This window comes from Nyctereutes procyonoides, unplaced genomic scaffold (genome assembly GCF_905146905.1).
Source record: "Nyctereutes procyonoides isolate TBG_1078 unplaced genomic scaffold, NYPRO_anot_genome, whole genome shotgun sequence".
NCBI classification, from domain to species: domain Eukaryota; kingdom Metazoa; phylum Chordata; class Mammalia; order Carnivora; family Canidae; genus Nyctereutes; species Nyctereutes procyonoides.
In genome coordinates this window covers 498,354-513,496 of record NW_026575132.1, presented here as the reverse complement: position 1 = coordinate 513,496, position 15,143 = coordinate 498,354, and the positions used below count along the sequence as shown (strand labels likewise).

At 38.0% G+C, this 15,143-nt stretch overlaps 1 protein-coding gene across 1 annotated transcript in view; it reads right to left on the bottom strand.

Annotated features, from left to right (window-relative positions):
• The window catches only part of ANKAR (ankyrin and armadillo repeat containing), a 55,159-nt gene that overhangs the window by 15,672 nt on the left and 24,344 nt on the right, over positions 1-15,143 (bottom strand). The window contains exons 9-15 of the mRNA XM_055345335.1: positions 14,541-14,645; positions 10,726-10,967; positions 9,398-9,566; positions 5,792-6,033; positions 5,258-5,411; positions 5,014-5,175; positions 2,517-2,623 (exon numbers count right to left, since the gene is read on the bottom strand). Coding sequence (XP_055201310.1) covers positions 2,517-2,623; positions 5,014-5,175; positions 5,258-5,411; positions 5,792-6,033; positions 9,398-9,566; positions 10,726-10,967; positions 14,541-14,645 — 1,181 coding nt within the window. The remainder of the gene's footprint in view (positions 1-2,516; positions 2,624-5,013; positions 5,176-5,257; positions 5,412-5,791; positions 6,034-9,397; positions 9,567-10,725; positions 10,968-14,540; positions 14,646-15,143) is intronic.

Below are 15,143 nucleotides of genomic sequence, written 5' to 3'. Positions count from 1 at the left end.
TAGCTTGCCGTGATCGTATAGTGGTTAGTACTCTGCGTTGTGGCTGCAGCAACCTCGGTTCGAATCTGAGTCACAGCATTGTGGGAACAATGGAGGAATGTCCCTTATAATTTTTAAAAGCTGGGAAAATATCCTTCCTCCATGTGCCAGCACAACCATGCAGCTCCATTGGAAGGCCTGGGGGAAGCAACCAGAGCCAGCTGGAAATGTGAGGAGGTATTCTCTTAAGTGCATAGTTGTATCCCTTCCACATCGAAAAGAAAAAAAAAATGTTTTTAATTTCCTGGCATGGGATAGGCTGTTTTGGACTGCTTGTTAGCCACTGACCGTTGAGTCATAAGACTTCAATGGAATGCCTACGAATTAAGCAAAGCACTGGGTAGTAGGCCTGAGAAATAGTTTTCCTCCTCTATTTCTGGGGTCATCTGATGCACACTCTGAAGCCTTATAGGAGGATGTAAATGGACCTCATTTATTGTTGGAACTCAACAGATAAGTTCTTTAAGTATTACACATTTCCTATGAAAAATATAATGAATTTGAAAAGCATGATTATCATTGCAAAAATATTTGTTTACTATAGAATCATACTTGAAAAAAAGTATTGGGGATCCCTGGGTGGTGCAGCAGTTTAGTGCCTGCCTTTGGCCCAGGGCGCGATCCTGGAGACCCGGGATCGAATCCCACGTCGGGCTCCCGGTGCATGACCTCCTGACCCCGAGTCACACACACACAGAGAGAGAGAGAGAGAGAGAGAGAGGCAGAGACACAGGCAGAGGGAGAAGCAGGCTCCATGCACCGGGAGCCCGACGTGGGATTCGATCCTGGGTCTCCAAGATCGAGCCCTGGGCCAAAGGCAGGCGCTAAACCGCTGCGCCACCCAGGTATCCCTGCATTGCTAATTTTAAATGCACTTGCAATATGGTGTCTATTATAATAGAAGTATTTTTATCTGAAAAAAAAATTCTCCCTCTGCCTATGTCTCTGCCTCTCTCTCTCTGTGTGTGACTATCATAAATAAATAAAAATTAAAAAAGAAAAAAAGAAAAAAGTATTGATGTTCTGTTTTTAAGAAGTTGAAGAACTCATTGTAAATATATATTGAGGGGCCTCTGGGTGGCTCAGCGGTTTGGTGCCTGCCTTCCGCCCAGGGGTCCTGGGATCGAGTCCCGCATCGGGTTCCCTGCATGGAGCCTGTGTCTCTGCCTCTCTCTGTGTGTCTCTCATGAATAAATAAATAAAATCTTAAAAAAAGAAAATATATACTGAAATATGGGTGGACGCAATTGAAGTAAACCATTTTGCCATGAAATTGCATGTTTTAAAATAAAAATATTTTTAAATGGCATTTTCCATAGTCTTATGAAATTTATTTGTACTTTGAAAGTCAGTTTTTACATACAATTCAAGCCAAAAAATTGCTAGCATTATCATCCTTCTTTTTGTTTCCCTAATCAACTCCTATAATAGAATAATCTCTTTCATAGCCAGAAAAGCTACATGACATCTTTTCTGATAACACATTCCTTAAAAGAAATAATGATGTATTTACTTACATATTTCTGTTTTCTCATTTCCAACAAAACTCATAGCAAATTTTGAAGAGAAAATGTATATTTTGTTATAATTTCCTGCCTGGCTAACTCTAGATGTCCTAAATGTCCAAAGCTTTGGTAGAGGATTTGAATAGATGAGAATGTCATTTTATTAAAGGCAGTTTACTAAAAGTAAATAGAATAGTGAATGACTCAAACAACTCATAAAATATTCATATTGAGAAAACTATTGTTGCTGGCCAACGTAGGCTGCTTGGGAGAAGGTAAAGCTGTTTTGATAGTGCAATACTGATAGGAATCACTTATACTTGAGAAATTTTGCTACATAAATCACACATCCTCATTATCCCCACCCAGATTTAGCAACCAATATCTGAGGAAGTAGGGAAGAAATTCTGTGAATAATCAAATATCTGAGGAATAAAATTTATTAGACGAGTAAACCACAAGACTTAATTATTTGAAAACTTAATATTTTAATAAAATTTACTTTATCTTTACTATTTTTTTTACCCTGTCCCCCCACTCTCTATCTTTACTATTTTTATAGCAACTTTTTAATTTAAAACTTCTAGGATACTGTTTAAAATGTTAAATTTTGGGGGATTCCTGAGTGGCTCAGCAGTTTGGCGCCTGCCTTTGGCCCAGGGCGTGATCCTGGAGTCCTGGGATCCAGTCCTGCATCAGGCTCCTGGCACGGAGCCTGCTTCTCCCTCTGCCTGTGTCTCTGCCTCTCTCTCCCTCTCTCTCTCTCTCTCTCTCTCATGAATAAATAAATAAATAAATCTTTAAAATAAATAAATAAATAAATAAATAAATAAATAAATAAATAAATAAAATGTTAAATTTTTTATTATACTTGTGAATTCACATAAAGATACAAATTATTCTCAGAAAGTCACATTTCTGTTCATTTTTACTATATCAGAAAAAAGAAAACCCTTAAAGACTTTTATATACCCTGATGTTAGGAGAAGGGTGATTTCTCAGTAGTTGAAGAAGTACTGGGAAGGCATTTTCTTGTACAACGAATTGTTGACTGATAGGATTACTTGTATGGGCGACACCTATAAGAATATACACATCAGTAAGATAATATTTCTTTCCATCTTAGAAATGGTAAAGTCAAACACAGCTTGATATGTTGGGTTGGTTAAGTGTTCTAGCATAATATAGTTAATAAATTACAAATGGAAATGCTATATCAACACTATTTTACCTGAACTAATTTTTTAAAGGCAAAATGAATAAACATTGAAAAATTACTATTAGGAGTGTGGATGGTTTTCTAATAGTCACAAAACCAAGAAGTAAGAAATGTTAGTCTATCAAAGAACAGTGATATAATAGCTATCATTTATTAAATATTTATTATTTGCAAGATACTTATGCTTATAGTTACTATTACATAATTTAAAAAAAAAACAACAGAGTAAATCACCTGGTTAAAATTTGTAGATTCCTTAAATACACATACTAAAAAGATAATCTTACTATCTCCCTTTATAACAGAATAGCTTTAAATTGTAGGCCTAATCTCAGTATAAAAACTTGTCATCTTTGTCTAGTGGATGTACAAATAATTCTAATTCTCTTATTTTGCCAACAAAAATCACAACACGTATACAGCAGGTTTATATACTTAAATATAAATACAAGTTTGGACCTCTCTTCTGAACAATAAAGAGAAGGCACTTATTATCATCTGGGGAAGTTTGAAGGAACTGGAGGAAATAGAAGTAGCAAAGAACCAGTTTGTTTCCTTGTCGCCTACCCTACTCCCTCCCCACCCCCCTCACTGGCCACCCAGGGGTGTGCACAGACATTGATTACATGAATATTTTTGATTCAGCTGACAGGTTTTGAATGCCTAATTCATCAGGAAGTGAAGTAGGAAGTAGAGGTAAAAAGAGGAATTAGAGGGTGCCTGGGAGGCTCAGTCAAGTGTCTGACTCTTGATCTCAGCTCAGGTGTTGATCTCAGGGTCGTGAGTTCAAGCCCTGCATTGGGCTCCAAACTAGGTGTGGAGCCTACTTTAAAAGAAAAAAAAAGTGGAAAAGAGGAATTAGAGTCTCTGTCCTCAAGGAGTCTATATTCTATAGGGGAAACAACTACTTAAATACATGATTTCAGCACAAGCAATAAGTGCTTTAACAGGGGTATAGAAAAATACGTTGAAGCAAAGAAAAGAGATTGCTAACTTCAGAGCAGGTGGAAAAGGAATAAGCAGGGAGATTTCCAAGGGTGAAGGTGCTGCAGATGGGTCCCCCCAAATGAATATTTTAATGATAACGATTAGGAAAATGATGATGGTACTGCAATAAGAATACCCTCAAATCTTTGACTGAATCTTCATGTGTTAATAATAGGATGAAACTCCATTAAGTTTGGAAAAGAACCACCACAAGCAGTAGGCTGAACAATTCTCAGAGCTCGCACAGGGCTAGGAATGGCTTGTGTTCTGTAACCAGAGTTCAGATACCTCATAATTCAAGGCGCTATACAAAGAATCAAGTCCTCGGAAGGATATCATCTTAATAGTGGAGGTAAGTTAGTTTCAGAGAAAACCCTGCTCTAGACTTGTCCTAATAAAGCTTGAAAACTAGCTGCAAAAGGAGTTAACTGATCCCAAGTAGGATAACTGCATGCCACAAGAGAGCAAACCTCCCTTTAAAGGAAAACAATAAAATCCAGTGTTGATGAGTTTATAACTCACAATGTCCAGCATTCAGTCAAAACTTATTATGCACAATTTTAAAATACAAAATACCTAAGATGAAATATATACAAGAATTGTGTACTGGAAACTAGGAGTCATTGCTGAGAGATATTGAAGAAGACCTAAACAAGTTGAGAGATATACTGTGTTTATGGATCGGAAGATTTACTATTATTGAGATGTCTGTTCTTCACAAATTTATTTATAGATTTCATGTAATTCCAATATAATAGAAGATTTATTGAAGATAAAATATAAATAATAGAAGATATAAATAATAGGAGATTTTTTTCAGAAATTGACAGATTAATTTTTTAAATTATATGGAAATACAAAGGAACAACTACACCTACTGGCCACTTTATAAAAAGAAAGAATCGTTATGGAAATAGACTGGAATTGAAAAATGTGCCCCAACATTAGAAACTCTATATAAAACATATAGTTCTTGAGATTCGAAAGAAGAAATATTTTTCTCTTAAACTTAAAAAAATAAGATTCCTTTAACTCAAAATAACCAAGGCTCACTGTCCTCATTATTCTTTTTAACCAGAGATGAAGGGCAAAACTGATTTTTAAAAATTCATAATTACACCACTTTTACTCATTAAGGTCTTAGAGAAATAAAAAAAGGTAAGTCTTTTATAGATTGAATATGATTTATGGCTTTATCAATGGAGACAGAGAGGAAGGGAAGTATCTTACCGATATTTTAAGAATCGAAAAAAATTTACAAACCAATACAGATGGACCCCACTGCTCTGATGACACTCAGAAGTGTGCCTTCGGCTATTTTACTAATCCTCAGTAAGCGAATCAACGGTGCAATTCCGTTCCCTTCACATATTTGATTTTGATGCATCCTGCTATCCTTACTTAGGGCTATGACTGCTTCACCTCCTGGTAAAGAAAAACAAGAAGTAGGTCTGATGCTTCAATGTGCTGCTCTACACTGCAAATCGACGCATAGAACATGACTTACCAACATACTGCATTTTAGCAGATGGTGACAAAAGCATGCTTATTATGAAGCTGTATCCAATCTGTTCCGCCATATACTTTTGTTGTTTCAGGGTTTGTCCTGCCAAGGCCCAAAGGGCTACAGCTCCTTGTTCCTTAACATCTATTTGAAATGCCTATAAAAAAAATTCATTCTTTCAATAAGCATTGACTGAACACGGTAGGAATGTTTTATAAAAAGTTTATTCTAGGGGCCCCTGGGTGGCCCAGTTGTTTAAGCGTCCGACTCTTCGTTTTGGCTCAGATCATGATCTCTGGGCTGTGAGATCGAGCCCATGTTGAGCTCCACACTCAGCATGGAATCTGCTCGAGATTCTTTTCCCCTCTCTCTCCCTCCCCCCACATGCACGAGCTCTCTTTCTTAAATAAATACATAAATAAAATCTTTTTTAAAAGTTTTATTCTAAAATTGGTTTTAGTTACCTTTTCACTTTACCTAAGTTCAATATTGAATACTTTGTCTAAGAAAAATGTCAAGTTATCATAAAATTCCTACCTTGAGAAGTTTTAAAAGATATTTACTTAATGATTCCTCCAGAAATGCCCTCTGTATAGATGGGTTGTAACTTGCCAGTGATTCCACAGCCATTGCACCCTTCACTTGGACACTAAGCTGTTTCCCTTTAAAAAGAGCCACCAGTGGAGGGATGGCTCCTTCTGCCGCCATCGCATCCTGAACACTCCTATTGTCACGTGCAACCTCAGCAATTGTAGCAGAAGATACAGCTTTCAACACATCTTCAAATGAATTCAAGAAACAGTTAAATAAATCTTTTAAAAATATAAAATTGCAACTTGTCATTAGATTCCCATATTATAAAGTCAAACTTACAGACAGTATAAAAAATTTAGAAAGTAAAGAAAAACAGAAATAAAACTGTCCAGATTCTCACCACCCAAACATAAATACTTCATTTAATCTCATTCACTTTTTAAAGAAAAAGATATATTTAAGTAATGTTGTAAACATATTTAATATAGTTGCACTATATGTACACTATCTTGAATTTTAATTTACCAGTAAAACATTTTCCCATTTCTATGAACATCAGTGTCTCCTAAATATCCCATTAATGAGTTTATTACATTTCCTTATCCATTCATTTAAAAAAAATACACATCATTTCCAACTTTTCACTGTTTTAAACAATGTTTAGGAGAAATCCTGGCACATAAGCTATTTTTCCTTCCTGTTTTTGCCCTTAATATAGAGTCCCAGGAATTACTGGAATAATTTAATGCATCACAGCAAATTACTTTTCAAAAATGATAATGCATCTTACCCTTCCATCAGAGTATGAGTTTCAATGTTGCTGTATCTTTTTAAGAATCGATATTAAGAATAAATACATAAATTTAGCTAATTTGATAAGCAAAATATCATCTCATTTTATTTCATATTTTTATTACTGTTGAATCTAAATAGTTTCATACATTTTATTAACCAGTTGTATTTGTTCTCTTTAAAACTTACAGAAAATTTGCAAGAATAAGTTAGAGAACTCCCTCGGGATTTAGCAACAATTTGTATACTTCCATTATTTTTTTAGCATTTTCTTTTTTTTTTAAGATTTTATTTATTTATCCATGAGAGACACAGAAAGAGAGGCAGAGACACAGGCAGAGGGAGGAGCAGGCTCCCTGTGGGAGCCTGATGTGGGACTCGATCCCGGGACCCCGGGGTCATGACCTGAGCCGAAGGCAGACGCTCACTACTGAGCCGCCCAGGTGCCCCCTATAAAAAACTCTTGTGAACAGAATTCCAAAGTTTTCAGATTTTAGAAGGTAATGATTGCGTATACTAAATATGACCGAAGATCCCAGGGAGTGTGGAGAAAACACATCTGCACTGAAATGTGTGAATAATCATTCTAAGAAGGATAAAGTGCTCTGTAAGCTTTCCTCAGTTTGCATTTGAAAAGCATTTTGTATACTTTCTGTTACATATTTCAGTTTCCATGGTGGTGTCATACAGACCTTTGTTAACAACACAGAGCAGGACAATTGTGTGCAATAAAAAAGATGAAATCTGGGAATTAGAATATGAACACAGGCACAAACATGAGTGCTAGAGTGTGAAATAAGCAGCTAAAGATTTAAAGATGGGTGAGGCAAAGGCTTAAGACAAACCAAACTCAACAGAGGTTGAGGAACTCCTAGAGATGGGGCGTCAAGGCTAAGGAGATGTTAATAAATCCATAGTCTCAAGAAACTGCATGTGACTCTTGCTTTGGGGCCATTTTACCTTAATCCATGAAATCTTAGAGTGGTTGACAATGGTTAAGACAATATTGGACTTAATAAAATTCCTTTGTGATCCCCTACAGCTCAACCAGCTAACAGCCAAGAGAATTATTTGTTATAGCACTAGAATTATAAACGAAGCATTTATAAATTATAGATGAAGAGAATAAAATAATTAACTTTTTTTTCTAGATTGTGTTCCTTGGAATGAGGAGATAATATAGATTACAGTATAGGATAAGTGACTTTCATTTAGATATGGCTAGAGCCCACAAAGAAACAATTTCAACAATTTATTTCTATAGCTTTCTTTCATGAATTTATGTCCTGCTTATTTGTTCAAATTGCCTCCATAATTTGTACTTTGTTCTAGCATCTAGGGTTGGGAGGACGAAAAAAAAAAAGGATAGGGAAAAACTAGTCCCTGTCTTTACATTTTTTGCTGGGGGGGGGGGGGATGTGGACAAAGGGAAATGGAGAACCTTAAGCTGGCTCCACACCCAGCATGGAACTGGACACAGGGCTCATTTTACAACCCCAAGATTATGACCTGAACTGAAATCAAGAGTTGGACATTTAACCAACTGAGCCACCCAGGCGCCCCACCCCCTCCATCTTTAAATTTTAATCAAGGAGATAAAACACAAATGATACAATAAAGAACAATTATAAAAAAGTAAAAATTCTATGGCTAAAATAAGCATAAAAGCTGGCTCTCTCTAATGCTATTTTAATGAAGTATAGTTGACCTACAGTTTATATTAGTTTCAGCTGAGTAGCAGCGCATAGTGACTGGATGATTCTGTGCATTATCTCTAATGCTATTCTTAAAAATTATAAAGGAGGGGCACCTGTGTGGCTCAGTGGGCTAAGTGTCTGACTCTTGATCTCAGCTCAGGTCTTGATCTCAGGGTCCTGAATCCAGGCCCTGTGCTGGGCTAAACCTGGGCATGGAGCCTACCTACCATCACCACCAAAAAAGATAAAGTAGAGCACAGTTACTGATAGAGGGCCGATTAGAGCAGACGACCTTAGGGATTTGTAATAAAGAGAAAGGACTTTCAAATGACTTCCCTATACAAGAGAGGTTCTTAGAAGATGATAATTCCTTAACTTTGAAGCTCTAAAGTAAAAGAAAGCTTTCTGCAACAACTCCCTTTTCCATAACCCTGTCTTACATGTTAACCAACACATTTTTCCTGTATTTATTCCTAGAGAACTAGGACAGAAAGATGAAAAGCAGGAGGAAGAAAAATAGGAAAGCTTCTCCACAATTTTTTTTATCCCCTCAAATTTGGGGAAAACCATGGATTTGAAACTCACCCTTTTACGTGTATGCTCACTGAAATGAGAAAATTCTTAGAGAACCTAAGAGACCATTTGCTGTGCCTTCAAGAGCTACCCCATAGCTTGTGCTGCTCTTAGTGCTGATGCGTACCTCAGGTGTGGTAATTGGCCTAACGACCTAGAATCTGATATCCAATATCTAACAGAAAATCTGAAGTTTTTGCTGTAACTTATAAAATGTTCCCAATGATCAATATATGTGTTATTCAACAAGGAGTTATCTTTTCGAGTCCCTGGGCACATTACATTATTTTCATGATTTATGCCAGTTTTTCCATTTATTAAAAAATCTAATTAAATTTTTTTTTTAGACTATGGCTTTGGGAGTCAATTCCTTTTATAAACCTGGCATTTGAACTTGAGTGTTCCAGATACTTCGTGTATATTATATATGTCTAGTTCCATTCTAAGATAAATCCAGGACATGTATTCAGGTAGGACAAGTCTAACCTGTATTTGCTTCACTTGATATACTTGCTCACTTAGAAATAATACAGAAATTGAGGCTTACCTGAATCAGAACTCAGAAATGTGATAAGATATTGGATGCCTTTATGGTCTCTCACTGCTCTTTGATTTTGTTCATTTCCCATACATAATACCCGTATACAGTTCATTACATTTATTAGCACATTTTCTATGTTTAACTTCAAAAGACTTATCAGAGTTGGGATTCCATTCTAAAAATAAAGAAACAAAAAATTCATTACAATTGAATTATTTAAGATTTATGCAATCTTTGTTTAAAAACATAAATCTATAATCTTCTTACTATAATAATTTGCTTATGTAGGAGAGAATGCCCATAAACAAATGTGTCTATTGGTGTCACATTAAATGACAGTTCATACAAGTTTAGGCATAAACTAGCCTCCTCTACACCAAAATAAGTTAAGGCTACAAGTTCACTGCAGCATGTGATAAATATCTAAAAAGTAAAGCAACTGAATAAGATCAATTGAATACACTGCCAATTTGGAAATATTTGCCATTGTAGACATTGTGCTGGTAATTGGTAATTATATTGGTGCAACACAAACTATTTTTAAATATGAATATCATTTCCTAATTTAATTGGAGTAAAGATGGCTTTCTCTCCAGTAACACAAATAATGCAAAACTGTAAGAAAGGTAAACGTAGCCTCATTTTCAATAACGGCAGGACACATCTGTAATGCTGAGGCCCCGTAAGTGTGGGTGAGCTTCCCGTGGGGATGAGCCCCTCCATGGCCACTGTCCTAGGGGTCGTGTGCCTCCTTCTTGGGGGCAGACACAGAGATACATGCCTCCCTGAGTGACACCGTGGGACTGGGGACCAGGGTGTCAGCAGACCCCGGGCCTAGTGAACATAAAGGCTCAAAACTTAAGGAAGGCCAGGGTGAACGAGTCATGAGGACCAGATGTGTTTGGAAGGATCAGCTGAGCCAGAGAGGATGGAGAGCCACCAGCCCTCCCTGGCCATTCCTCAGCGCCTCCTGCAGCCAGTGGCCTTGACAGGACCGCTGACGCCTCCCTCCAGACAGACGACAGGCAGCCTTGGCCAAGTGATAGGTTTCCCAGGGCCAAGGCCCCTCTGGAGCCACAGGCCAATGCTGGTAGCATTTCCTGCGTCCTGGTGCCCCCGTGGGGAAGGGGACAGGGACCCAACACCCTGCGCTGCGCTGGCCCTGCTACTGTCCCGGGCCACTTCACCGTGGCCCCCGAGGGATGGCACCAGGCCTGCTCCTTGCCACCCTGACCGCGCTCCTCCCTGGGGGTGTCCCCCCCGGCGCAGCAGCAGGGCCTCTGCCCTGAAGGAATTGCTGTCAGGCAAAATCATATTCTATGAAAGAAACGTACATATCTGGCAATAACATCCTTGCTTTCCAGCTGGGCAACGTCATATAAAATGACAGCACAACGAGAATGCAGCTCAGGCTCGTCGGAGGCCAGTAAGCCCAGGAGAGCTGGCACGCCTCCGGCCACCACAACGGCGCGCACCACACTGGCCCGGGTCGACAGGTTACTCAGTAACCCAACTGTTTTGCACTGCAATTTTATTTTGGAGCCTTTTAACAGATTGATTAAGGCAGGGATGGTACCTGCAATGAAGAGATCAAGAAAAGATATGAATTATCTGTAACCATTCATAGTCGACTTATTACGATAGTCACTGCCATGTAAACAATTAGCAAGTAATTCTAGAGGTATTTACAAAATTATTTGAATCTATATGAATATACTTTTCAGGCTTCTCTATAATTCAGGCAGTTCTCATTGTTCACACATTGGATTTCCGCACAGCACACAAGCCTGTGTTTCATACTGGTAACTCCCAGCCACCTTGGAACCATGCACTGCTGGCTTAAGATAATGGAGGAATAGATTCTTTGAGCTACCATATGACAGCGTTCGGTTTGGGTATTTCATCCAATTTTTGTGGCAGTGTTTATGCAATTGTTTGAGCATTTTATTATATTTTACCCCCCCCCCTTTTTTTTTGCAAGCAACTGAAGACAAAAAGTGCTGAATCTACTAAAAGGTAACTTTAGCTTCACTAATTACAATTGGTTCAAAGATGGAGATCACTGGGTCTGGTGAAAAATAGAGAATCTGGCTTCAGCTAGATGCTTGTTGTATCAGTTCAATGTGAAAGAAAGGAAAATAACACTCTAGAGCACACAAGAAATGCTGGAAAAAATAGAATGGGTATAATTAGGTCTTTACTTATCTACCTGAAATGAAACCTCCTTTATGACTTATCTATGGTTCACTTATTGGACACAGACCTTTTTGTACATGTTTTTAGGAACACTAACAGTTAGTTTGGGGTACAACTTCTATTTTGTATTCATTCATTTATTCATTCAACAATATTTATGGATCATTTCATGTGTGCCCAATATCCACATTAGAGCTGTGGATACCATACTGACTGCAAATAAAATATTTCCATCATTTCAGAAAGTTATATTGAATAATAGTGTTCTCAAAACAACCCAATGACGTAAGGAATCATTTGATTAATGAGGAAATTAGGGTTAGAGAGGGCAAGCAATTAGCCTAAGTTCTAAATGCAGAGCTAGTTACAAACCCAGGGCTGACACAAAAACTGCTATTTTTAAAAGTTCTTATTTGAATTCCAGCTAGTTAACATACCATATAATATTAGTTTCAGGCATTCAATATAGTGAGTGATTCAACACTTCCATATAATACCCAGTGCTCATCACAAAGAAACTTCTATTTTTAATTAAAAAAATAAATTGTGTAGATACAGAATAGGAATAATTTCTAAGTGAAAGTAAATATAAAAGGTAGCACAATAAGTAATTTAATATAATTTTTAAGTTTGGAAATTTTTAGAAAAGTGGAATTTATAAAGTGTTTTGATCATGTGCAACTTCCATGTGAAAAATAAAATAAGAGGGATCCCTGGGTGGCGCAGCGGTTTAGCGCCTGCCTTTGGCCCAGGGCCCGATCCTGGAGACCCGGGATCGAATCCCACGTCAGGCTCCCGGTGCATGGAGCCTGCTTCTCCCTCTGCCTGTGTCTCTGCCTCTCTCTCTCTCTCTCTCTCTCTCTCTCTCTCTCTATCATAAATAAATAAAAATTAAAAAAAAAATAAAATAAAATAAAATAAGAGGTTGTCAGAGAAAGACAAATACCATATGATTTCACTTCTATGTGGAATGTAAAAAAGCAAAATAAGTGATTAAACAAACAAAAAGTAGAATCAGACCTATAACAAAGAACTAACTGATGATTGCCAGAGTGGAGGGAGGTGGAGGGAATGGGTAAAAAAAAAAGGGGGGGGGCGTGAAAGGGAATGGGAGCTACAGACTTCCAGTTAAGGAATGAGTTAATCCTATGAATAAAAGTTTGGGCATAGGAAATACAGCCAATGCTATTGTAATAGAGTTGCAGGGAGTATGACATGAAGAGGTATTTTCCCAAAGAAGACATCCAGATGGCCAACAGACACATTAAAAGATGCTCATCACTCATCATCAGGGAAATGCAAATCAGAACCACAATGAACTACCACTGCACACCTGTCAGCATTAGAATTAACAACACAAGAAACAACAGGATGTGGAGAAAGGGGAACCCTCTGCACTGCTGGTGGGAATGTGAACTGGTGCAGTCACCCTGGAAAACTGTGTGGAGGCTCCTCAAAGAGTTAAAAATAGAATGACCTGATGGTTCAGAAATTGCACTACTAGGTAGTTATCCAAAGGATACAAAAATACAGATTCAGAGGGGTATGCGTCCCCTGATGTTTACAGCAGCATTATCAACAATAGCCAGATTACGGAAAGAGCCCAAATGTCCAATGACTGATGGGTGGATAAAGAAGATGTGGTGTACATTTGCTTCGATGTGGATGGAACTGGAAGGTATTATGCTGAGTGAAATAAGTCAATCGGAGAAGGACAAACATTATATGGTCTCATTCATTTGGGGAATATAAATAATAGTGAAAGGGAATAGAGGGGAAGGGTGAAGAAATGTGTGGGAAATATCAGAAAGGGAGACAGAACATGGAAGACTCCTAACTCTGGGAAACGAACTAGGGGTGGTGGAAAGGGAGGTGGACGGGGGCGGGGGGGTGGGGGTGACTGGGTGATGGGCACTGAGGTGGGCACTTGATGGGATGAGCACTGGGTGTTATTCTGTATGTTGGCAAATTGAACACCAATAAAAAATAAATTTATTATTTAAAAAAGAAAAAGATGTGGTGTATACGTACAGTGGAATATTACTCAGCCATCAAAAGAGCAAAATCTTGCCATTTGCAATGATGTGGATGCAGCTAGACTGTATTACGCTAAGTGAAGTCAGTCAGTGAAAGACAAATACTATATGATTTCACTAATATGTGGAATTTAAGATAGAAATCAGGTGAACATACGGGAAGGGGAGAAGAAAAAAAGGAGAGAGGTAAGCAAACCATAACAGACTCTTACTGATAGAGAACAAACTGAAGGTTGATGGAGGAGGTGGGTCAGGATGGGTTAGACGGGTGGTGAGGGTTAAGGCGGGTGCTCATGATGAGCACTGGGTGTTGTATGTAAGTGACCGATCACTGAATTCTACTCCTAAAACCATTGCTGCACTTTATGTTAAGTAACTAAAATTTAAATAAAAATTGGAGGGAAAAGTAGCATTGCATGGTGACAGATGGTAGCTACACCTACGGGGAGCACAGCAAAATGTACAGAATTGTTTTCGTATACCGAAAACTAATATAACATTGTGTGTCAACTATACCTGAATTAAAAATATATAAATGTATATTTATAAATTAATAAATATAAATATAAATATATTTATCAGGTAAAGGAAGTGATTTTAGAAAAAATAGAAACTTAAAATCAACTAAAAAGTTTCCTCTACAATTAAAAAGAGATTTTAAGGGGCACTTGGGTGGCTCAGTTAGTTAAGTGTCTGGTCCGAGTCCTGGGACTGAGGCCTGCGTGGGCTCCTCTGCTCAGCAGGGAGGCTGCTGCTTTCTCGCCCTCTGTGCTCTCCTGCTTTCTTTCTCACTCCCTCCTTCTCAAAAAATAAATAAATAAAATCTTTAAAAAAAATAGATCTTAAAGTGATTGAATATAATTATAGCCCTACATAAAATAGTGTAAGCAAAAGACAATTAATAGGTTTTTTATTACCTGCATCCAAAATACACTTCCAGTATCCATCATTTGCTAAACAAATTACTTCCAAGGACATCACAGCCATCATCCTTCGTTTATAGCTCTCACACTGCAACATTTCTGGCAAATGCTCAACAGAAAAACACGTGTTGTAAGTGTTTATAAGTTGCCTTCTGTGAGGTGCTGAACCAAAGCCCATCATCTTTTAAATTAGGAGGGAATGAATGTGAGGGAATCTTCTTCTTTTTTTCTTCATTTTTTAATATATATTTTTAAGATTTTATTTATTCCTGAGAGACCCCGAGAGGCAGAGACCCAGGCAGAGGGAGAAGCAGGCTCCCTGCATGGAGGCCGACATGGGACTTGATTCTGGGACCCCGGGGTCACTCCTGGAGCTGAAGGCAGGTGCCCAACCACTGAGCCCCCAGGCATCCCAGAGGGAAACTTTTTCACTTCAGTTTTAATTTCCTTCCTCTTTCCTTGTTTTGTTTTTGTTTTTGGGTTTTTTGTTTTGTTTTGTTTTGTTTTTAATTTGCTTATTTGATGGAGAAGAGGATAGACAGACTTTTGGAGAAAGTTGGGCCGCTTACGTGGCTCAGTGGGCTAAGTGTCGGTCTC